Source organism: Protopterus annectens, chromosome 12.part0 (assembly GCF_019279795.1).
Source record: "Protopterus annectens isolate FY-2018-M chromosome 12.part0, PAN1.0, whole genome shotgun sequence".
In the NCBI taxonomy this organism is placed as follows: Eukaryota; Metazoa; Chordata; order Ceratodontiformes; family Protopteridae; genus Protopterus; species Protopterus annectens.
This window is the reverse complement of record NC_056746.1, coordinates 912985055-913009419: the sequence shown is the minus strand read 5'-3', so window position 1 is coordinate 913009419 and position 24365 is coordinate 912985055. Positions and strand designations below refer to the sequence as shown.

General features: G+C 43.1%; 1 protein-coding gene across 1 annotated transcript in view; it reads right to left on the bottom strand.

The window, feature by feature from the left end:
* RNF114 (ring finger protein 114) overlaps positions 1-24365 on the bottom strand; it is a 420507-nt gene that overhangs the window by 195049 nt on the left and 201093 nt on the right. Inside the window, exons 4-5 of the mRNA XM_044089941.1 lie at positions 23394-23508; positions 22114-22221 (exon numbers count right to left, since the gene is read on the bottom strand). Of these exons, the coding sequence (XP_043945876.1) occupies positions 22114-22221; positions 23394-23508 (223 nt within the window). The remainder of the gene's footprint in view (positions 1-22113; positions 22222-23393; positions 23509-24365) is intronic.

The window sequence follows — 24365 nt, the reverse complement described above, 5'->3', positions numbered from 1 at the left end:
ATTGGTCGAATGGGGACGTGCAGGTATGCCTCCTTGAGATCTAGAGTTACCAGCCAACACTCCTTGCCCAGCATGGGAAGAAGTTGCTGTAGGGTCAGCATTTTGAATTTTGGGACAATGATGTATGTGTTTAAGGTGGACAGATCGAGAATAGGTCTCCAACTTTTTTCCTTTCTTGGAACTAGGAATAGTCTGGAGTAGAATCCTTTGCCTTGTTCTGTTATTGGTACTCTTTCCACAGCTCTCATCTTTGTTAATTGCATTATCTGCTGTAGGGCTTCTGTTTTTTGATTTGGAGGTAGGTTTGGCATTCCTCTTTTGACTGGTATAGTGTGGAAGTGGAAACGGTAACCTTGGTCTATGGTTTGCAAAATCCACTTGTCTTTTGTGATATAGTGCCAGTTCTTTGAAAATAAGGTTAATTTTCCGCCTAAGGGTGCTGCTATTTGTTCCCTGGTAGGCGGAGTTAGAATCAAGTCACTGTGATTGCCCTGTTGTAGTGGTAGTGGCTGTGCCTGTGGCTCTGTTATTACCTTGCCACTGTCGTCCTCTGTAGGCACCCCGTCTGGATTGATTTCTGCCCCTGGAACGTCTATTCCTGCCCCTTTGGGATCTTGTGGAGTCAGGAAAGGACCAATTTTGGCAGGCCAGTTCCTGCTAAACCTTGGGGCTGAACCTGCAAGAAATCTTTAACCGTTTGTACAGATTTTGCCTTTTCTTCCATTTTCTTCATTACCTGCTGGGCAGGTGTACCAAACAAACTGGTCTTATCCATATGAGCATCTAATAACTTAGCTTTAACATGATCCGGTAAAACTTGTTCCTTCAGCCATGCATGTCTTCTTATCACTGTGCCAGTCATGGCTGATCTAAATGAAGCCTCCAGTGCATCATAGCCACATTTTAAGGAATGGTTACTAACCTGTTGTATGTTATTTACCATTTCTAATAGATTTTTCTTATCTATAGAGTCATCAGAGGATAGCTTTTAGTTAACTGACCAAGCATAAACTCTTGGTATTGTATCATGTGAAACTGACAGTTTAAAGCTCTAGCTGAGAGAGTAGCAGAGATGTAAACCTTTTGCCCCATCTGTCTAAAGACCTGGCTTCCCTTTCAGAAGGAATAGGGTTTTGCTGTGGTTGAGGCTACTGCCTTAGGGCCCTGGGATATAGTTTTGGGGTCTGCAAGAGGGGCCTTGTATAGGTGATGATGAGTGTCTGGCACCCTGTAAAATCTATCTGGTTTGGCAGGTGCTGGAGGTAAAGAATCTGGTGCAGTGCAAACATCATTAAATGCATCGTCCACAACAGAGAGGACAGGAGGTATAGCTAAGGGCCTGTGTTGTGGTAGGTGCAGAAAAGTCCTAAGTCTTTTTCTGGAGTCTGAAAATCCTGTTCCTGCCATTGGAAATGTTCTCTCATGGCATGTAAGGTTTCCCCAAAGGAGAATTCTTCTGGTGGGGAAGCAGCTGGAATGGATTCTTCAGCATCTGAGTCCTCAAAATTGGAGAAAGGAGCCTCTGGCTGGTCTGTAATATCTGAGTCTTCCATGAGAATCATCAGAGGACACAGGCTCGAGGGGCTCTGCTCTAGGTCTCTTTTCTCGGGGCTCAGAGGCCCTGTCTGGGTGAGGTTGAGATCCCCTAATTAAGGATATTAAATCTTCTGCCAGAGTAAGCATTTGTGAACTAGAAGTGGGCCTGGTTGAGGGGGGTTTAACAGGCACTGACTTAGTAGATTTGGCTGCTTTAGCCCTGGCGAAGGCCTTAATAGACATGGCTGCAGGAGGCCTAGCAGCACCACGTGCTGGGGTAGAGACATCCAAAGGGATGGTGTCTGTTAAGTCACTAGTAACCACTGTAGTAGGTAAAATTTCTGAGGCCGATTCAAGTAAAGTAACCGGAACCTCAGTAGTAGTCATTCATTCGGCTGTACTCTGATCAGTTTTCTCGGTTTCGGCCGAAACCGAGACACTCGCGGTTTGCTTAACCGTGAAACCGCGGACCGCGAGTGTCGGTCTTTTTCTTTGCGTTTTTTAATAATTTGGGTAGTCGGAGGATCCGACGGCATAATGTACGCAAATTCAGAGCCGAAAAACTGTTCAGCAAACTCCGACCGACGTCTAAGCGTTCGTCGGTTGAAAGAAGCACAGGCCGAACAGGCTGCTACGTCGTGGTCTGGGCCTAAACAAGGCAAACAGTAAGAGTGGAAATCTTTATGAGGTATTTGTTTCCCACAAGTTAAACAGTTATTGACTTTTTCTGACATCGGCTGAGGCAAGAAAGAGTCCCCAACGGGTACTTAGCTTTTAGAAGTCTTCAAGGAGTATTCGGTAGTAGTAATCTCTGGATCTGACCGACCGGCACTTGCGAACAGCTTCTGCTTCGGCGCCACGGCAAGAAAGACTGAAGAAAATGGCGTCGGCTGATGCCTTTATACCCGAAGACCAGCAGAGATGACGTCGGGTGAAGTGCGACATCAGCCGAAGCCGGACCCGGACTTTGGAATCCGGCCGACCGAAGGGCTGCCTGACGACAGGACAACCCAGTTGTTATGACTGCAGATGCATCCATGAAGGACATCAGCCGTGTCAATACCTTGTGCCTGGTTCCAAGCACAGAATCTCTTCCATTTTTCTGCATAAGATTTTCTGGTGCTAGGCCTCCTGGCCTCCAAAATAACATCCATCACTGCTTTAGAGAGAGGTGAGTCTTGAATGGCTACATTATCCACCGTGCTGGCAGGTTTAAGGTCCTGAGTTGGCTGCGCAGTATCTGATGGTCTTGTTGGGTCAGTAAGTGAGGAATTTGAGGTAATGTCCAAGCTGGGCATTGAGACAAGCTCTTTAGGACTGGGTACCAGTGCTGGCGGGGCCAGTCTGGGGCAATCAGTATCATTTTTGGCTTTTCTTGTCTGACCTTTAGGAATACCTTGGGGAGGAGAGGCAGAGGCGGAAAGGCATATACTGTTAGGTTTTTCCAGCTGAAAGATAGAGCATCCACTTTCCATGCTTGCTTGTGATAAGTCCTTGTGCAAAATCTCTGTAGTGGGCAGTTGTGAGGAGAGGCAAATAGGTCTATGTCCGGGCATCCCCAGTTCCTTGTTATCATATTGAAGACTTGTGGATCCAATTTCCACTCATGGGGATCCATTAGGTTTCTGCTTAGTTCGTTTGCCAGAGTATTTATCCTTCCTGGCAGGAATTGTGCTTGCAGATGTATTTGGTAAGTCAGTTCTGTGTCCCACAAGTTCATGGATAGTCTGCAGAGGGGGTAGGAATACGTGCCCCCCAGCTTATGTACCACGTGACTGTAGCATTGTCAGTCTTTATCAGAAGTTGTCCTGGATGAAGTAGATCCTTGAAGGCTGTCAAGGCATTCTGAACAGCTAGCATCTCTTTTTGATTGATATGTAGATGCATTTGACTTGCGGACCATGTACCCTGAATACATCTTCCTACCATATGGGTCCCCCCAGGCATAATCTGATGCATCTGTTGTCAATGTCTGCCTGGCTGTGGGTAAGGTGAATGGCTGCCCCATGTTGAGGTGACAGGCTTTTGCCCACCATCGAAACTCCTGTTGCAGGCAGGGAATGAGGGTGATTATTGTTTCCAGGCTGTGGCAATGTCGAGTCCAAACACTTTTTAGATACCATTGAAGTTTCCTCATATGCAGTCTTGCATATGGAATTAGCAGTATGCAGGATGCCATGAAGCCCAAAGCTTGCAGAATTTTTCTTGCAGATAACTGGGTCCTTTGTTGCCAACATTCTGAAATAAGTAGTCAGTTGCCTGTGTTTGTCTGGTGTGAGATAAGCCATCTGGGCAGCTGTATTTAAGCTTGCACCCAGGAATATTATCTCGAGTTTTGATTTCTTTTCATTTACTGTGTACCCTAGACCTGTTAGTAATCTTTTTACAAACGCCAGATGCTGTAGTAGAATGTCCTTGTTCTCTGCTTGAATAAGGCAGTCGTCCAAGTAAGGATATATATGTATTCCTCTTTGTCTGCAAAATGCAATTACTGGTGCCAGGCATTTTGTGAAGACCCTGAGCACAGTAGATAAGCCAAAGGGCAGTGCAGAGAATTGGTAGTGCATTGAGCCAGCTATAAATCTGAGGTATCTTCTGTATGATTGTCTGATTGGGACATGCAGGTATGTCTCTTTTAGGTCTAAAGTCATAAGCCAAGCCTTCCTACCCAGCAAGGGCAGAAGCTGTTGCAGAGTTAACATTTTGAATTTTGGAATATCCAGGAATGTGTTTAGAATAGACAGGTCCAGTACTGGTCTCCAGGCTTTGTCCTTTCTGGGTACCAAGAATAGCCTCGAGTAAAATCCTTGTCCCTGCTCTTGCTGTGGTACTTGCTGAATGGCTCTCATGTCCATGAGGGATGAAACTTGTTTTTGTGCCTCTGCCCATTGATTGCGTGGCAGGTTTGGCATACCGTTTGGCCTTGGCAGGGTGTGAAAAGTGGAACCTGTACCCTTGAGATCCAATATTTAGGACCCATTTGCCCTGGGTGATCATATGCCAATTTTGTGAAAAAAGTGCTAGTTTCCCCCCCAAAGGAGCTGCCAGAAGATAAGTGCTTTGTGCTGGCAGAGGAAAGTCACTGTCATTTCATAGTACCAAAATACAAAAGTGACCACACCTTTCAATCCATCTTGCTGTTTTAAAAATAGTAACTCTCCACTAAACCTTAACTTTTTAAACAGGTAAAACTCAAGTTACCTACTTTCACATCTAACTTCTCTATTGCACACTGCAGAGTGCATTCTTTTCAATCTTACCTTTAAGCATCCCTGTGACTAGCACTTTCTCTAATACCTGCTGGAAAGTACTAGGAAGCCTTAAACTCATACAAACACTGAACTCTCCTTGTTAACAAGGAGAAATTAATAGTAGGCACTAAACAGCCTATAATTGCAAAGTACATTGCTAAGGAAACAGCTCCTATACTTTACAAAGAAAAGAAAAAAAAGCCCCAAACCAGGCATGTCCAAGGGTCAGCTTCCGGTGATTTCTCCTGTCCACCTGGTGAATCTGGGCATACTGGGGCAATGCAGCAATTGCCTCATGTACACAGACAACCCTCTCCTCCTACCACCCAACACTACAACCTGTGAGAGATGCACTTACATAGCCAAAATGGAAGCAAAGCTCTCTCCACCCAAGCTTGTGTTAGAGTCAAGAGGAGAAGGTTAACACCCACACTACACCTCAAGCAACACATAGCCCTTCTAAACCCGCACCACCAACACCCACATATAGCAACACTAAATCCACATATGCAGAGGCCCTTAACTGTAACCTGCCCAAGCAACAAAGACCTCTGAAGCTGAAACGCAAACAAACACCAATCACAACCAATGTGTCACATAGTTCACAACACCAGTGTGCCACCCAGCAACAGCCCCTCAGGTAAGACAATGTACCTAACACTTTAGTCATAGGTGACTCTATAGTCCGGCACACTGATGTCCCTCTCACCAGGTTGAATAAGGAGGAAAATTACAGTCAGCTGCCTGTCGGGTGCCAGGATCCGCCACATAACGCATGCACTCAAGTCACTCCACAACAAGTACAAATATGACTCTGTCATTGTCCATGTTGGAGTGAATGACTTGAGACGTACCTCCCTGGACTACATGAAGAGAGACATGGAAGAGCTCTCGGATCATGTGGCCCAGGCAGGTATGACCCTAGCCCTGAGTAGCATCCTGCCTTCGCCCAGAACGATACCACAATATAAGGATAAAATGATTGACTTCAACAATTGGCTAAGCTTATGGTGTCATTCAAAGGGGATCCAGTATCTGTCTGCCTGGGACGACATGATTGACAGACCACGATGCTTTGCCAGAGATGGTCTGCACCTGTCGCCCCTGGGATTCAGGTTACTGGCTAAGGCTCTTGCCACCCCTATAGTGCCTTTTTTAGGCAAACTTCAAAGGACAAAACCACCACCGTAACCGGTACAAGCATGCAAAATCTGAAGGTAATGCTACTCAATGCTAGAAGTCTAAACCTCAAAATGCACTCTGTCGAGGCACTCCTAAAAATGGAGAACATCGATCTGTGCAGTAACTGAGACCTGGTTCAAGGCACCAGACAGCACCCCTGCAATACCAGGCTACAACTCTTACCACACTTTTCAGCCACCAAACCAGGACCGAAACACTAAAGGTGGAGGAGTGTCAATATTCACCAAGGATATTCACACCACCAGGCTAGTTGGCCAACACAATGTGTCTGAAATTCTCCAAGTGCAACTAACACTAGGTAAGACTGCAATCCAAATTGTAGCTTGCTACAGATCCCCCACCATACCCCAAGATTCTCACTACACCTTTCTAAACATACTGGAAAATATTAAGATAAAACCAAACACCCTAATACTGGGTGATTTCAACTACCCTGCCATTAACTGGGAAAACTACTCATGTCCCAACACCTTTGCGCAACGGTTCTTGGAATTCATAAATTCCAACGCCCTGGATCAACTAATCCATAGCCCCACCAGGGGCTCCAATATCCTAGACCTGGTCATTACCAACATGGGAAATCAATGCTCCATACCTATGGTCACCCCCTCGTTAGTCAGGTCTAACCATAAGCTAATCACCCTTAACATCCACATCCCACCCCCACCCCCCAGTAAAGAAACCACCATAAAAAACTTCTCCAAAGCCAACTTCATGCTACTCAAGTCAGAAGTGACAAACTTCATGACACCCATGCAGACGGGAACTGAAAGTTCAACTGCTAAATCCTACACTAAGGCACTGTACGAGCACATCCACTCATGCATGAATCGTGCCATCCCAAATAGAACCAAAATGCTCTCATCCAAAAGAAGGAAGCCAATCTGGTGGTCCCCTGCCATAAACAAACTACAACAAAAGGAAGAAACTTTTGCACAAAAGAGGAAAATCCCAGGATGCAAAAAACTCCCTTACTAGCCTCAGTAAGAAACTGAGATGCCTCATAAAATCCTCCAAAGCTAGTTACGAAAATAAAATTGCCAAAGATTCCAAAGACAACCACAAAGCATTCTATAACTATGTCAAGAATCTAAATGGCAATGCTCAGATCTGCTCTGAGCTAAAACAGAATGGCATTAAATATACTGATCCGAAGGATATTGCCAATATCCTGGCAGATCGATTCAGTGCCAACTTCACCCCCCCCCCACCCCCTAAATGGCCCATCTCAATACCGGAAGATTGCCAAATTCCAGTAATAACGGCCACACAGGTACAAAACGCACTCTCTAAAGCCAAGAATACAGCATCCATGGGACCAGATGACATCCCGGGCTATGTACTACATGAACTACAATATGAACTGGCACCTCACCTAAGTGTCATGTTTAATCATAGCCTCACCTCAGGTTTCGTGCCCACTGAGTGGCGCCGAGCTACAGTTATCCCAATCCACAAGGGGGGATCCACCTTGGATCCCGGAAACTACCGTCCCATCAGTCTGACAAGCCTCATCTGCAAGGCCATGGAGCGTATTATCATGGAACTTATAAACAAAGACATTGGCATCCTTCAAACACTGTACCCCACCCGGTTTGGGTTTGTGAAGGGCCAATCTGGTCTCCTGAACCTGATTGACTTCTTTGAATCAGTCTCCAGAGCCATGGACAAGGGTAAGGTGGTCCACACAGCATATCTAGACCTTGCCAAGGCCTTTGACACCATCCCCCACTCTGGAATCATAGATAAACTTACTAAGTTGGGCATTAATCCCTATGTCACCCAATGGGTTGCTAAATGGCTTACTGATAGAACCCACACTGTAAAAGTAGCCGACTCCAAATCCAGCTCCAGACAAGTGGAGTACCTCAGGGTTCAGTCCTCGGGCCGCTCTTGTTTGGCATCTACCTCTCTGAAGTACAGGTCAACACTAAGGGACTCTGGCTAACAAATTTTGCAGATGACTGCAAACTGGGAGCCATTATTGAATCCCCAAATGATGTGGATACTCTACAAAAGGGCCTTACAGAAACAGATGCTTGGTGCCAGAGCCATGGGCTCAAGCTCAATGCCAAGAAATGTATTGTTATCCCCTTTGGGAAAAAACATGTATCCATGAATTACCATATAGGTGGCAGTACACTAAACACAGAAAGTGTGATAAGAGACTTAGGGACACAGGTGGACAGTGGTCTCACCTTCGATAACCACATCGCCACAACAGTCAGGAAATCCTTCTATGTGGCACACCTCATCACGAAGGGCTTTTCATCCAGAAAAAAGGAGGTCATTGTCCCACTGTACTCATCCCTCATTAGACCCATTATAGAATACAAAGCCCCATTTGGTATGTACCTCTCAAGACATCTGCAACAACTGGAAAGGCCTCAGAAATACCTCACTAAAAGAATCACAGGCCTAAAGCAGATGCCCTACGCTGACCGCCTTAAAAAACTCCAGCTATACTCTGTCGCATATCGTCTACTCAGAGGCGATCTCTGCTTAACATACAAGGCCATGTCAAACCCAGAGAAGTTGGACATGCTACACTTAAAGAAATCCCAATCCCTCAGAGCTACACACTCCAGGGATCTAAACCTTGTCATCACAATAAACAAAACATGCTGGAGGGATAGGTTCCTGACCCAGAGACTCCCCAAACTCTGGAATAGATTGCTCATACATGTCAAGCAGAGTGCCTCTTTGGACCTCTTCAAGAGGAACCTTGACGATTGGATGGGAGAAAGGAAATTCACCCCAGGGATCACGTCAGTCGCTCTGCTAGACAGGGGTCCAGGAAAGTAAATAATGTGGGAAGAAATAGCCAGGGAATTGTTATGGCTAGGCTTGTATAGGCCCTAGGGCTGATAGCCTAGTACCAACCTATGAACAGAGCCACCTAATTACCATATTATGGTAATGGTCCCAGTGTCCGCGGTGTCACCAAGATGTAATTAAAGAAATTTCACACCTTACACATGACAGTGGACCACAGCATACAGCAGAACTGCAAAGCTATTTACTGTTCAGTAGTTCCCTGGTGTGCAGATGTGGAAACATCAGAACACACCTTACTGTAGCAGTAGCCAAATACATACATTTGCATGCCTCTCACTGTATACTGCTTTAGCTACTGTCAAGCAGTCAGTGAGAAGAAGCTAGATGTTTCTGGCACATACTTCTTTACAATCAGGGCACAGGAAAGCTCTTACACTGTCCAAACAGTCTCGTTCTCGTGATGTCCACAGCTGACACTAAGCTACTGCTGCATCTCCAACAAACTGCCACTTCCTCCATTCTGAACATAGGAGCACCTAGTACACTGTGGTGTGCTCCTGTGCAACATCCATTAAACTAAGATGTCTTTTGTACATCACTGTGCACTACTTGGATCCATGCTCATGAATTTGGGTGGGCTGTGGAGGAGTCCAAAACATACTATGCAGATGGGTAAATGCATCTTGTGCATTGTCTGTGAATACCAGGGTTTGTCTTGTCAAGACAGAAACATAGCTGTCTGTGTACATCCATACAATGAAAAGGTACTTGGTGCATTATCCCTCTAGGCCACTCAGCTCTACTTATGTAATAGGGAAAGACAACTGGTACATGAATGCATTTGTCCGAGACTTGTTTTAGTCAGTATCTTAGAACTAAAAGATGAAGTACTGCAAAAAGTTAGTCTGTTTTTATGAAATGTCAGAAAAGGTCAGGGCCATTAACTCATGCTTCTAGGTAAATGTTACATGGACAAGGGAAAATGTGTACTAGGATAAGAATTTAAGTTCTACTGAAACTGCAGGCTCAAAGAAAAGTATTTTTTTTTTGTATTTGGTTTCATGGAAGATGCAATAATCTGAACTACTCTGGATGAAAACTATGGGATACTGGCTATCAATGGTAGTGAAGAAACCAGTGGAGGTATGAATGGGTCTTGCTCAAGGGATTGGATAGTACAGTCCTGAAAGGACAAAGATGGAAAAGTTATTCCAACAGGTGAGATGTGAGAGGGGAACTTAATGATAAAGCCTAAAGTGGAGCTACAAGAATGACTTTCTAATTGGTGTTTTGCTCTCTAGACTAAACTCACCATAATGGGAAACAGTGAAGTGTACAGTCCCAGGGCCATTTCAACAGAATCCCTGTGGCACTACAGTACAGGAATAAGTGACTACACATTGCTGTACTTGGTGGTGGTCAGGGAAGCAAAAAGATCACAGTTTGCCACAGAAATTGAAAAGCTTTCCATACTACCCAAGGTTTGGGGAACCAGTCATGTGACATGCATAAACAGCTCAGCCTGTCCACAACACAGCAGACTCTTTCAAAATATGGTTGGCAAACAGAAAGCAAATGGACAATAAAACTCAAGTCCTATCTTTAATCATTGCTTCTCAACACAACAGGTAGGAATGCGTTCATCCTTTCTTGATGATTTAGCAGACTACTGCCATACTGTAAGAATACACGACTGTCTCATCCTGGGACAAGAAGTCTTGAAATGTATGGAAGTTAAGTATTGCCCTCACCTGCAAAATACTCATGTGAAGTTTAACCTTTGTGTCTAAACACCCTGGACAGATTGACACTAGCAATAAGCCCCCCTCTCCCAAACTTATAGTAAAAGAAAATGTGGTGACTGTCTTTAATGAAGTGGGAACTTTAAATGGAATACCGCATACCAAACTGCAAATGCAGCCACCACCGTAGATACAACTTGCAGACTACAAGTGTTGGACTTGTGACATTGGTCCAATAAGACCACTGCACTCAAAACTGCTGACTATAATGCTCGGTGTGTGATATCTGACAAAAGGAGCCACTGATACTGCTGCTGCTGCCATTAAGACCAAGGTTTTTGAGATAAAGGCAGTTTCTTAATCCATGAGCTGGCAAACCATGTGCTGGGGAGGCTAAATCTTGTTCCAATGGTAGGCAGGCTCTGCAGACTGCCAGGTCTGGACTGCAACCCATGAATACAGGCAGCTGGGAAAATACCAAATAAGACTTTGTAAAATTCACTTTTATTCCCAAGAACTGCAACAAGCTGGTCAAACACACCTGAATGAAGATAAAGTTGTTTAGGGAGGTTCACTGCTATAACAGATTTGCACTGTACAGAGACAATGGAAGAGTACTGAACTAATGACTGGCTCCTACCCAGAGCTAAAGAATCTCCTGGACTCCCCCTCACTATATTTATGAGAAGATGGGTAACAACAGAGCATATTCAATCTCTTCCTGGCAAGCACAGAAGGAAAGGCTCTGCCTTCATGTGAAAAGCATTCTTGGGAATGACGCTTTTAGGCAACATAAATCTATAAATGGCCTTAGGTCCTTGGGTTTCTTTGGTACTAAAAAGAACCTGGAGTAATAAACCCATGATCCCTTCAGGTATTGAGAGGCATATTATATTGCTCTTTTTGCCAGCAGGTCTATGCCTTATCTTCTTACTGTAGTTCAGACAGGAAGGGCATGTCAGTAAGCCTAAGAGTGAGTGAGTGAGTAAAGAAAAAAATAAAAATATGCCATACCATCTGACAATGACAGTCTTTGGAACAGCCATGAAGGGAAGATGGTGGGACTGATGGCAAACTGCTTCAAAATGCAGTGTCCAGCCGATAAAATATAGGGCATAGTCATTCTGCTGTTGCTGGGAGACCACATTTCTGAAAGCTTCCCTGGAAACCAGAGGTGGTGGGTCTTCTGCTATATCCATGGCAAAACCACAATTACTGCAGAATCCCCTGCATGCCAACAAAAATGGGCATTGGGTAGGTAAAACTTTATTCCAAAAGCAGAGAGGGTTTTTCCCTTTTTTTTCGACACTGCTTATGAAAGCTCTGAGATCAGGGCCAAAATGTCTGGGATCCTGAAAGCATGAATCCATACATGCTGAGTTGGTATCTTCTGTGCACCCTGTGGCTCAGACCAAATCTTCAGTAGGGTTATAAGCTAATCTGATCCTGAGGTCCAATACTTGATGCACCAGCTTCCAAATGGTACTGCAACTTTTGCATAAGGCACCTGTAAGATAACTGTTAGTAAATAGTGCATTTCATTGATCAGACCTTCCAGGAAAACAAACAAGTGTGCTAGGCAGTTTGTGGCTCTCTGATAAAATGGGGATACATAAATGACACTTGAAGGCAGTCCACAATCCTCCACTCCTAATGAAGAGGATAAACTGCCAGGAGCCAAGGGGTAGAAGCCATTTAAAATGACGGCTGTTGTAATATCAGTATTAGACTTTGGACTCTAACCACGGAAAAACTGAATGGCTGGAGAATCTTGCATAGCTTTTTTGGGACGACAGCCACACCACAGAGATGGGGTTTCACATAACTGTACTGGTGGCAACTTTAACATGTTCAGTAATGGAGGTACTCCCCTGATGACTGCAAGGGACCAAAAGGCATTTTGCTGTACTCTTTACAGTAAGGATATGGGGTCTGTCAGCTATCCCTTCCTTTGCTGCACCATCTCTAATAAGGACTTTGGGTCCATCAGGGAAAATGAAGGGGAGTCTAGTGTCTAGCACTGAAACCTCTCTTAATTATTTATTTAATGATTTACTGAGAAAGTCCAACTTGGAACGAGCCAATTTTCAGCAGAGGCCTAGGGAGAAGAGCTCCACATGCATGTACGTTGAAGGAAACCAGAGCACCCACAAGAAACTCATGAAAACTCTGGGAGGACATGCAGACCCCGCACAGAAGGCACCCCAGCCCAGAATCAAACCGGAGAACCTCTTGCAGTGAGGCAACACCACAAACCACTGCACCTTCCTGCTGCACCACTGCGCTATCTCACAAGTATGCTTCTCTGCAAGCCTTGAAGGTAGGGAGACTAAAGACAAAGCAGAATACATGGAGCCAATGCTATACATGAACAGTATTAAAAGCACTTTGGTCTCTCTGTTGCGTTGCATGACAAGTGAAACAGCCACAAGATCTGGAAGAGGATAGTCGGCTCACTGTTCATGTGTCAACATGTACTAGGTGTCAACAGATGTGTGAGAAGGCCATTCTAGGGTTTTCTACAGTACTGGCACTGAAGTCGCTGGTGCTGACAAATGGAAAGCCAAGTCTATCATTCATACCAGCACAGATGCTGATAGACTTGGTGTCAAGCACTGAATAAGTGTCATACCTCAGAGCCAACACTTGAATGTACCACTGACATAGCCAATGAACCCACCAATAGCAATGCCTTAGCCTACAAGCAATGGAAGCTGCACTCCAGACACCAGAGGAAAAACGGGTGACAAAAGGACTTCAGCCATCAATAAGTCAATGTTGGCACCAGGATTTAAGCTATCATCATAGAATCTAGTGAGGATTATTGGGATGACATATGCAATGGCAGAAACAGCAAAAAAAAGTTATTATTTGCTGCACTGCCTGAACTACAATGCCAACAAACCTGTCAGACAAAATGATACAATGGCACATGAGAAAGTCTGGAAAGGTAGGTCTATGGCTGAATATCAGTAATGGCCCCCTATATGCCTAAGAAGTCAAATTTCACAGATTTAGCAAGGCTAAGTCACCAAAAGGTTTACCATTTTGCCTTCATCCTTGGTGAACACTGCATACCTCAAACTGGCAAAAGCTTTTGATACAATTTCCCACTCGGGCACAGTAGAAAAGTTAAACAGGGAATAAACCCATGTCATCTGGTGGATTACCAACTGGCTCACAGACAGGACACAGGAAACAAAATAGAGAAAATTAACTCCACAAAGAGACCAGTTAACAGAAAAGTCCCCCAGTATTTTGTGCTGGAATCTTTCTCGTTAGCTTTTGGCTTTTACTTTCAGAGAAGTAGATGTCAAAGGGCTTGGGCTGACCAAACCTGCAGATGACTGCAAGCTAGGAGCAGTCATTGAATCCCCAAATGATTTAGCCATCCTGCAGGAACATTGGTCCCAAATAAATAACTGGCGGTAAAATCATGGGCTGAAACTAATTGCCAAAAATGCTTACTATATTCTTTGGGAAGTCATCTACCCAAACAACTACCACACTGACAATACACCCCTAAGAGTTGGTCTAGTTCAGGATTTGGGAACTTGTGGGGACGGTAACTCAACATCTGACAGTGTCCACTGTTGTAAAAAGTTTTAATGTATTGCATAGGTAAATAAAGGGATTGTGTCCAGATCTAGGGATGTCATTGTAGCCATTTAAATCAGCCTTTATTAGGCCATATCATTGAGTATGATGCCCCTTTTGGCATGCATCAGTCCAGACACATGCAACGACTACAGCATACATAAGAGATACCTTACTAAAAAGGTACAATGCCTAAACAGATCCTATATGGGCTGACTAAAGCCTTGTCACTACACATTGTATCCTACAGACTGCTGACAGGTGACCTTTGACTTGCATATAAGGCATCCCTGACAATAATTTTTTTTTTTTTTTTTTAAATGCACATTAGCAAGTCAAATGGAATCAGAAATACACTGTCTAGAGATCCAAATTTCTTCAGCAAAATTAACAGAACAGTTTAGAGGGAACCGAGTGGTATGTCTCAAAGAAGATACGGCTGCTCTGGTACAGACTCTCCATCCAGAGAGAACAAAGTTCATCCATGTCCATACTCAAGCACAATTTGTATCTATGAATGGAAATCAGAAAACCTATTCAAGACTGCAACCCATACTTAAAATGCACAGAAGCAGCTCCTAAATGCTTTATCCCATGTATGGATCCCCTCAAATTATCTATGGTATGATCCCAGTTATTCTCAAGGATAACATAAGTATCAACAATGGAATGGGCAAGGCCAATCTCTGACCAAATGGGACGGTTTAATTCAAACAAAAAGGGAAATTGGCTTAGTTTAAAATGGCCCACAAAGGCAGCTAGCCTACTACTTGCCTATGAACCTATAAGAGGAAATGTGCTCGACTCTAAGATAATTTTAGGCACTATACCATCCACTGTTTTCATAGCTTTAGGAACAGGTAAATAAGGCGGGTCTAGTCTGGTTTAAGCATCTAGTAGTGCTGCTTAAGTTTGAGCACTCTGGGGCAGTCTGCGCAAGAAAGAAAAGATACAAACTCCAAAGTGGGAGAGCTTTTGCCTCTGGCAGTAATCAAGGTTGTGTATAGTGTTTTTTCATACATGGACAATGTTTTGTTAAAGCCTGGCAACTGGTACAAAGTTATGCCCTTTACCAAACAAATCAGCATGCTGTTACCCACGGTATTAGTCTCAGCGTCTTCCATGATAGATGTGGACGGACAGGAGATTGCTGAATCCCCTTCATCTTGCCAGATGGCAGAAGGGGGAGACACTCTAAACAGAAACAAAGCAAATTGCTTTTTTTCATTTTTTTTAAACCATCAGAGAAGATAACATTTGTCAGAACTCAATTTGGTAATTCTTTACTTCCAAAGAAAGAGAAAAGAAGTCTGTTGAAATCTTAAGTCAAAACTGAAGAACCATTTCATGAGTGAAGCTACCCGCATTTGCTTTCAAGATGGACAGCACTACACACCTGCCACCAGTGGATCTGCTGATTAATTTGAGTAGTTCTCTTTCCACTGCCTCGACATTATAAAACAATTACAATGTAGAATTTGCTTAGACATTCTATATTGCAATTGTTTTATTATAATTTGTGGCTCTTCTACTATTGCCTAGATGTTCTGTAATGCAACTTTTATTGTACCTCTAGATATTTTTTAATGCAACTAGTGACTGTATGTAAATATGAATTGGTTCACTCTTCTCATTGTGATGTACGTGATGTGTTTTTGTTGGTGATGCATTGAATTTCTGTGAAAACACCAAAACATAGACGAATTTTTGGTGTGAACTCTCTGCAGCAAAAGATATCTAGACATGAAAGGCTTTCCTGACAAGGGAAGGAAATAGCAGCATTAGAAAGCTCCGGGTGTCAATTATTCTAATGCCTTCTGTCATCAGTTCTACTATTAATGAGAAAGTACAGTTGTGTACACTTACCATAAATGTAGATGTTCGAGTGTATTCACTGTTGCAGTCATTACATTTGGGTAATCTGCTGGCAGGTTGCCCTCAGTTGGCCTGAATTCCAAAATCTTGGGTCCTGCATCGGTTGCCGTCTCCTCTTACATGACGTCAGGTCGTCAGGGGTATAAAACATGCAGCCAACGCCATTTTCTTTAGTTTTTCTTGCCCCCGATGTCAGGTGCCCCCAAAAAGGTAGCAAAAAATATATATATATATATATATATATATATATATATATTCATACATACACATGCATCAATATAAACTTTACCTTCATCTACAAGCAAATACACCACATAGATTGTAGAAGATAGTGAAGGAAAGACAAACTCCAGAATGACAGGGGGATGTCGGAAGGGTAACCTGGACTGCAACAGTGAATACACTCGAACATGTACATTTATGGTAAGTGTACACAACTGTACTATGTTCTTCGTGTTTCACTGTTGCAGTCATTACATTTGGGTAGAATCCCAAAGCTATGGTTGGGAGGCGGGAGCTAAACAGTATTAGGAGCGGCTATAAGGCCTTGCAGAATTGCAGTGGCAAAGCCTGCCCTGGATTTAGAGTAGAGAGGCAAATGATAATTCTTTATAAAGGTGTGAACAGAACTCCAAGTAGCAGCCTCTAGAATGTCTTTGGTTGGTACTCCCCTTAGAAAGGCTGCTGAAGTAGCTGCAGCTCTGGTGGAATGAGACCTAATGCCCTTGGGCACAGGTTTACCATGGTTTAAAGTAGCAGAAACGGATGCAGTGGCTTATCCACTTTGAAATTGTCTGCTTTGATATAGCCTTGCCTTTTGATCTTGCAGCATATGTCACTAGTAATTGCACAGTTTTTCTCAGAGCTTTAGTCCTGCTTAAGTAGAATCTTAGCTGTCTGTGTACATCCAAGGAATGCAGATTTCTCTCCCCCTTGTTCTGCGGATTTAGATAAAAGGTTGGCAGATGAATTATTTGGTTAAGAGCCACACTGGAAACCACCTTAGGCATAAAAGTAGGATTTGTCCTCAGAGATACCCTGTCTGGGTGAAATATAATAAAAACGGCTCTACAGCCATGTGGGCCTGTAGCTCTGAAACTCTTCTTGCTGAAGTAATTGCAAGTAGCAGAGCTGTTTACCATGATAAGAACTTTATATCAGCGGTAGCAGCCGGTTCAAATGGAGGCAGGGTGAGCTTTTCCAACACATAATTGAGGTCCCATGCAGGCAGTGGTGATCCTCTAGGAGGCCTTAAATGTTTGGCTCCTCTAAGATACTGCTTTAGTATGGATGAGAAAACATTGGTGGCTCTGTATTGTAATGAGCCGAAATGGCAGAGGCATGGATTTTAATTGATGAGAAAGATAGGCCTTTGTCAGCATCTCAGTCAAGTATTGCAATATCCAAGGAATATTTGGTTTTGCTGTATCAGTTCCTTGTGCTCGATTCCAAGCCCAGAATCTCTTCCATTTGTCAGCATAAGATTTTCTAGTACTGGGCCTTCTAGCTTCCAAAATGACATCCATCACAGCTTTACTGAGAGGAGTTGTTTGTATCACTACATGCTCAGCCATGCTGCCAGGTTCAGAGTCTGTAGTTGATTGTGCAGGATCTGATTGCTATGCTGGGACAGTAGTTGTGGTCTTTGAGGCAAGGTCCAAGCTGGATATTGAGACAAGTTCGTTAGGATTGGGCACCAGTATTGGCGGGGCCAGTCCGGGGCAATTAGTATCATCTTTGGTTTCTCTTGTCTGACTTTCAGGAGGACCTTGGGGAGAAGAGGCAGAGGCGGAAAGGCGTAAACTGACTGGATGCCCTATCCTTCAGTTCGAAAAACCTCTCATCACAATAAGTCCTTGTGCAGAATTTTTTCCATTGATAATTTTGAGAAGAGGCAATTAGATCTATGTCTGGGCTCCCCTATTTCTCTGTTATCATGTTGAAGACTTGTGGATCAAGTTTCCACTCGTGAGGATCCATACGGTTTCTGCTTAAAATCATCTGCCAGAGTATTTTGTTTACCTGGCAAGAATTGAGCTTGAAGATGTATTTGGTAGGTCAAAGCTGTGTCCCACAGTGCCATGGCTAATCTGCATTGGGATTATGTGTGTGTGCCCCCTTGCTTGTTTATACATGACATGACTGTGGTGTTGTCCATCTTCATCAGTAGTTGTCCTGGATGAAGTGAGTCCTTGAAGGCTGTTAGAGCATTTTGAACAGCTAGCATCTCTTTCTGGTTGATATGTAGATGCATTTGTTTTGGTGACCATATGCCCTGAATGCATCTTCCTGCCATGTGGGCCCCCCAGGCATAATCTGATGCATCTGTTATGGTTTGGCTGGCAGGGGGTAGAGTGAATGGCCGTCCCATGTTTTGGTGACATGCCTTTGTCCACCACAGAAACTCCTGTTGCAGGCAGGGAATGAGAGGAATCTTTGTTTCCTGACTGAGAATGTTGACTCCATAAACATTTTAGGTACCACTGAAGCTTCCTCATATGCAGTCTTGCATATGGAATCAGTAGGATGCAGGATGCCATGAAGCCCAGAGCCTGCAGAATTTGTCTTGCAGAAGACTGGGTTTTTGTTGCCATCAGTTTGAAGTAAGTAGTCAGTTGCCTTTGCTTGTCTGGCGTGAGGTAAGCCATCTGGGCAGCTGTATTCAAGCTTGCACCCAGGAATGTTATCTTTTGAGAGGGTACCACTTGTGATTTCTTTTCATTTATTGTGTACCCTAGGCATGTTAGAAGCCTTTTCACAAATGCCAGGTGTTGAAGAAGAGTGTCCTTGTTCTCTGCTTGAATGAGACAGTTCTCCAAGTAAGGATATATTTGTATACTTTTTTGTCTGCAAAATGCAATTACTGGTGCCAGGCACTTTGTAAAGACCCTGGGCGCAGTAGATAAACCAAAGGGCAGTGCAGAGAATTGGTAATGCATTAAGCCAGCCTTGAATCTGAGGTATCTTCTGCACGATTGTCTTACTGGGACATGCAGGTATGCCTCTTTGAGGTCTAAAGTCACCAGCCAAGCATTCTTACCCAGCATGGGCAGAAGCTGCTGCAAAGTCAGCATTTTGAATTTTGGAATGTCCAGGTATGTGTTCAAAATCGATAACTCCAGTATTGGCCGCCAGGCCTTGTCCTTTCTGGGTACCAAGAACAGTCTTGAGTAAAAAACTTGTCCCCTTTTCCTGCTCTGGTACTGTCTGAATGGCTCCCATATCCATGAGGGACGTAACCTGTTTCTGTGCCTCTGCCCATTGATTTTTTGGCAGATCTATCCAACCATTTGCCATTGGCAGAGTGAGGAAATGGAATCAGTATCTCTGTGATACGATGTTTAGTACCCACTTGTCCTGGGTTATTAACTGCCAACTTTGAGCAAAAAGTGCTAATTTTCCCCCTATGGGTGCTGCCAAAAGATAAGTGCTTGGTGCAGGCACAGGGAAGTCATTGGGATTGCTTTCTGTAGGTTTGCGCTTTATCTCCTCCAGATTTGGAGGTGCAAGTGCCCCAACTGCTTTGACCTGTATGAATCTTGCGCCTGGTACCTGGAACCCTTAGGGCATCTGGATTTGTCCCTTTGAGCTCTGTCGGACATAGAAAAGGACCAATTTTTTTTGTAGGCCAGTGTCTACTGAATCTTGGTGGCTGCACTTGTAAGAAGTCTTTAACAGTTTGCATAGACTTCGCTTTGTCTTCCATTTTCTTTAAAACCTCTTCTGCCTTAATGCCAAACAGAGAATCATGCTGTAAAGGTGCATCTAGCAATTTAGCTTTAACATGATCAGGCAAATTTTGTTCCTTTAACCAGACATGCCTCCTAATCACCTATCCAGTAACTGCGGCCCTGCAAGAGGCCTCTAAGGAATCAAAATCACATTGCAAAGTATGCTTTCCAACTTGTTCAGCTGCATGCAATAATTCCTGCAATTCTTTATTTTCTGCACATTCTGAAATCAACATCATTTTCTGTTTCAGCAATCCCATAACATGTTGTTGGTACTTAAGCATATGAAATTGACAATTTAAGGCTCTGATTGCCAAGGCTGCAGACGTATAAACCTTTTTTCCCCATCTGTCCAATGCCCTAGAATCTCTGTCAGAGGGGGATACGATTTTTTGCTGTTGAGGCCTTAATTCCCTTTGGCCCCTGTGAAATAGTTTCAGGATCAGCAGCAGGGTTTATAAATAAAAATGTATGTGAGTCAGGGACCCTGTAATATCCGTCAGGCTTACTGGGAGCCAGAGGTAAGGAGTCATCATCCACAATGTCTAAAACAGGGGGAATGGCTAAAGGCCTGTGCTGAGGGAGAAGGAGGAAATCCCTGAGCCTCTTTTTTTGATTCTGAGAAGTCTTGACTCTCCCAGTGAAAATGCTCCCTCAAAGTATACAAGGTTTCTCCAAATGAATAATCCTCAGGAGGAGATGCAGATGGAATAGACTCCTCAGCATCAGAATCCTCATAGGGAGGCATAGATAATTCCTGATCAGAAGAGGAATCAGAAGAAACAGAAACCTGATCTGAAGATTCATAATCAGTGTCTTGCCTAGGCCTCATCAGGAGGGGGATGGGAACCCCTGAGCAAGGTAATAAGGTCTTCAGCCATCTTGATCATCTGTTTTTTAGGCATAGAGGCCTGTGCACATGGCCCAAGTGTCAGTTTTTTAATTTTAGAAGTTGCTTTAGTCTTTGGTTTTGCAGCTTTCGGTCCGATATAGAAATGTTGAGGTTTGAATACAACCTCAGAAGACGGTGTCTGCTCAGCGGCTCCGGACCCATCTGAGGGAGATACATCTGTCGGTCCAATACCTTGAGTATCTTGTGGCATGCCGGACTTCACATGGGTGTTGGTAGAGGCCTGCAACATGAAGGTAGCGGGTATCAGGGGCTGCGAAAGCACCTGAGCGAACTGGCAACTGGCTTAGGAGAAGCTTTGTCGGTTTTGGATCTCAACTGCCTTTCTCTGTCCTTTTCTTTGCGTTTTTTATGTACTCCAGTAGTCGGATTACTATCAGACGACATTTCTGGGTAGTTAAATCTGTTTCCAAAATACTTTGATGCAAAAATATACGGACGCTTAATAGTGCTTTGGTTAAATCTAGCACAAAACCGACAGCCAGGCACGTTGTGATCAGGGCCTAGGCAAGGAATACAGTATAAATGGAAATCCTTATGAGGTATTTGCTTTCCACAAGTAATACAATTATTAACTTTTTCTGACATCAGTAAAAAGCAAGAAAAAAGTTTCCCCAATGGGGTACTTAGCTTTAGTGAAGACTTTGGTTCTGAAACTCAAACTCGAATATTTCAGTAGTTGGCTGACCGGCACTTGCAAAATGCTTCTGCTTCGGGCACCACGCGGCAAGAAAGACTAAAGAAAATGGTGTCGGCTGCATGTTTTATACCCCTGATGACCTGACATCATGGAAGAGGAGACAGCAACCGACGCAGGACCCAAGACTTTGGAATTCAGGCCGAGTGAGGGCAACCTGCCAGCAGATTACCCAAATGTAATGACTGCAACAGTGAAACACGAAGAACATCGGACCTTCTCATACAAGACCAGAGGTATTGCTGGTTTACTAAGCTGGCATTCGACTCATTATGAACTCTGGCCAACCATTACTTTTCTACCCAAAAATGGAGTCCTTTGGATCATGGAAGGCACACACTGGAGTATGTGATATATCAGTGTGGGCCTGCAAGCAAAATACATTTACTCTTTTCACTGAAGGTTTGAAATGAGGGTCAAGTGATACTCAGGAATAATCTCTTTAAAATAATAGACACTTACTAAGTGCATTTATTGTTTCTTGCTACTGGATCTACAAATACATATGTCCTTTACTATGAGCATTACATTTTCTAGGGAAGAAAATCTCCCAGGTGTTCTAAAATTGTGCAACACAAACATACTGTAAGAAAATCTGCACTGCATCTAAAAGTGACAAGCACTATACCAAAAAAGTGCTCATAGAAAAAGTATTGTACAAAACTGAATCGTACAATAAATACATAAACTATACAACACAAATGTATCAGTGATGAGTGTATATATCAGTCTAAATGTACTGCACAAAAAGGAGTACACACCACAAACATATCGCACAATGATGGATACATACCACAAAAGTATCATAAGAAAATTTATGTCGCCTCTGAAGGTGCTGTATGAAATTTGCACTCGCATAACTGGGGTCTCCCCATGGCATGGAAACACAGACTGGACATACCTATAAAAACAAACACACACTTAAGTGCTCAGTAAAGATCATCACTTAAGAGGAGTGAAAAAGCATGCCTTTCAGAAACAAGAATGGAGCTGATAAATGTAATGCATACTAGTAAAATATCAAGGGGATTTCTGCAGTATGTAAATAAGAGTCGTGGGTAGGCTGCTTGCCACATAATTATATCATAAAACAATACTCCCATCTCCAGATGCATTGCCTTGTAATTATTAAATACTTACAATGTGTAGGGGGTCATTAAACAACAATTGTATCTGCCAAGTTATTTTCATCCGGATTGTGTTACACCCCCCCCAGCTTCCATGACTGCTCCAATGACAGGGTCTGGGCTGAAGCGAAGAAGTAAATCATGATGCGGGGAAGATGTGGACATAACTGCCCAATCCAGTGACAGCAGTCCCTTTTGGTGCATGTGGAGGGAAGCACTCATCCATAGACGGAAACACTGGCAGCATTTGCAGTGAAACAAATTTCTTGTATCACCAGAAAGGAAGAGGTCATAAAAATGAAAAAAAAAAATGCTTTCATCATTAGGATACCAGCAATAGTGCAAACCACCCTCACGGCTGCATGGACGATGCCCTCCCCAGACAATGAAAGTTTTAAATGAGATGAGGCTCGACACATTTCATTACCTTCCACTCTATAGAAAAGAACTCCTCTCTTGTCAAAGTATCACAGACAGACTGCAAAACACAACAGATTCATCTGAAATGGCAAAACTGGACTTCTTTAACAATATATAAAGGAACACACTCTTAACAGCACAGTCCAAAACAATAAATACATGACCTCTTCCAAAACAACCTAAAACAGCTTAAATACAACATAATGATGCTACCAAATTTTGATCAGATTATACTTGACCATGCCAGGGCTCTTATCTGCTCCAAAACGTAAACACATGATTACAACACTCTGTAAAATATTTCAAATTAATCATGATGGCAAGTGAAATATCACGCTTCTACTCACAGAAGTAAAATGTGTACAACAGTTTACTCCTTACCAGTATGTCAAAAAGGGGGGGGGGGGTTACAAAAGCTTTACTTAAGTGGGTCAACATCTGACATGAAACAAATGTTCAGTGAATGCTGGTCTAAGTGCTATATGTATGAACAAATGAATAAGTAAGGAAATGTTGCAAACATTACCACTTGTCTGGCATCCATGCTGTGGTATTTACAGCAATGCTCAACTAGCGCTTCTTGGTCCAAATTTTTTTCACTGCAGTAAGGACAAGTAAAGGTGAATCGATTTGGAACGTTCCTATGAAAGATGCACAAAACAGTACCTCAGCTCCTTTCTAATTTAATTTAAATAAATTTCCTTTTTTACTCCACTTTTATTATACTGCTTTATCTCAAAGCACTTTTGAAAAGAAATTAAATTAAAACAAGATAATGTTAAAATATCAGGAAACAGTTAAAGCCTGCAATAAATAAATTTAATACAGAGATGGGAAAAAACACTAGTATGATACAAAAAAGTTAATACCTAAATATATAGCAAAGGAAAATCTCAAACAGCCTGATCATATAAAAGTATCAGAGTTCAACAACTTGTACGAAGTAAACTATTTTCATTACACTTTGCTTCTAAAAATGCTTTTTCTTCCACATTTAAATGTTTAACATTTTATTATTTTTCCGTTTTTTAAGTTTCTCATTGTACATATGGCATTAACTTGAATAGCTGCAAATAAATGATTCATCCAGCTGAGAGACTACTCATGCTTTTTTTTTTTTTTTTTTTTTAAAAAGGTCCAAAATCTTGCTTTGCACCACCTATTTCTGATGGGGTAGGACATTAAGAAGTGGAACACAGTATCACTGGAGTCAACAAATGAAGAGAAGCGGACTACAGAACCCCTGGATCTTATGCTCAATATCCACCCATCACATATAATCATCTGTCAAAAGATGTGGTCCCCACAGTGACCGATGGAGGGAAAGACGACTTAACTGCTCGAGAGTGGAGAGGTAAACCAAGGTCACAAAAAGCTTTCCTCAATACTCCATTTTCAAAGTCTAACATTCAGACCAAGGACAGCAGAATCCTTAATTCAGGCCAAAACACCTACCAGCAGATTTGTAACTGTTGCTAAAAACCATCAGCAAGTCCAA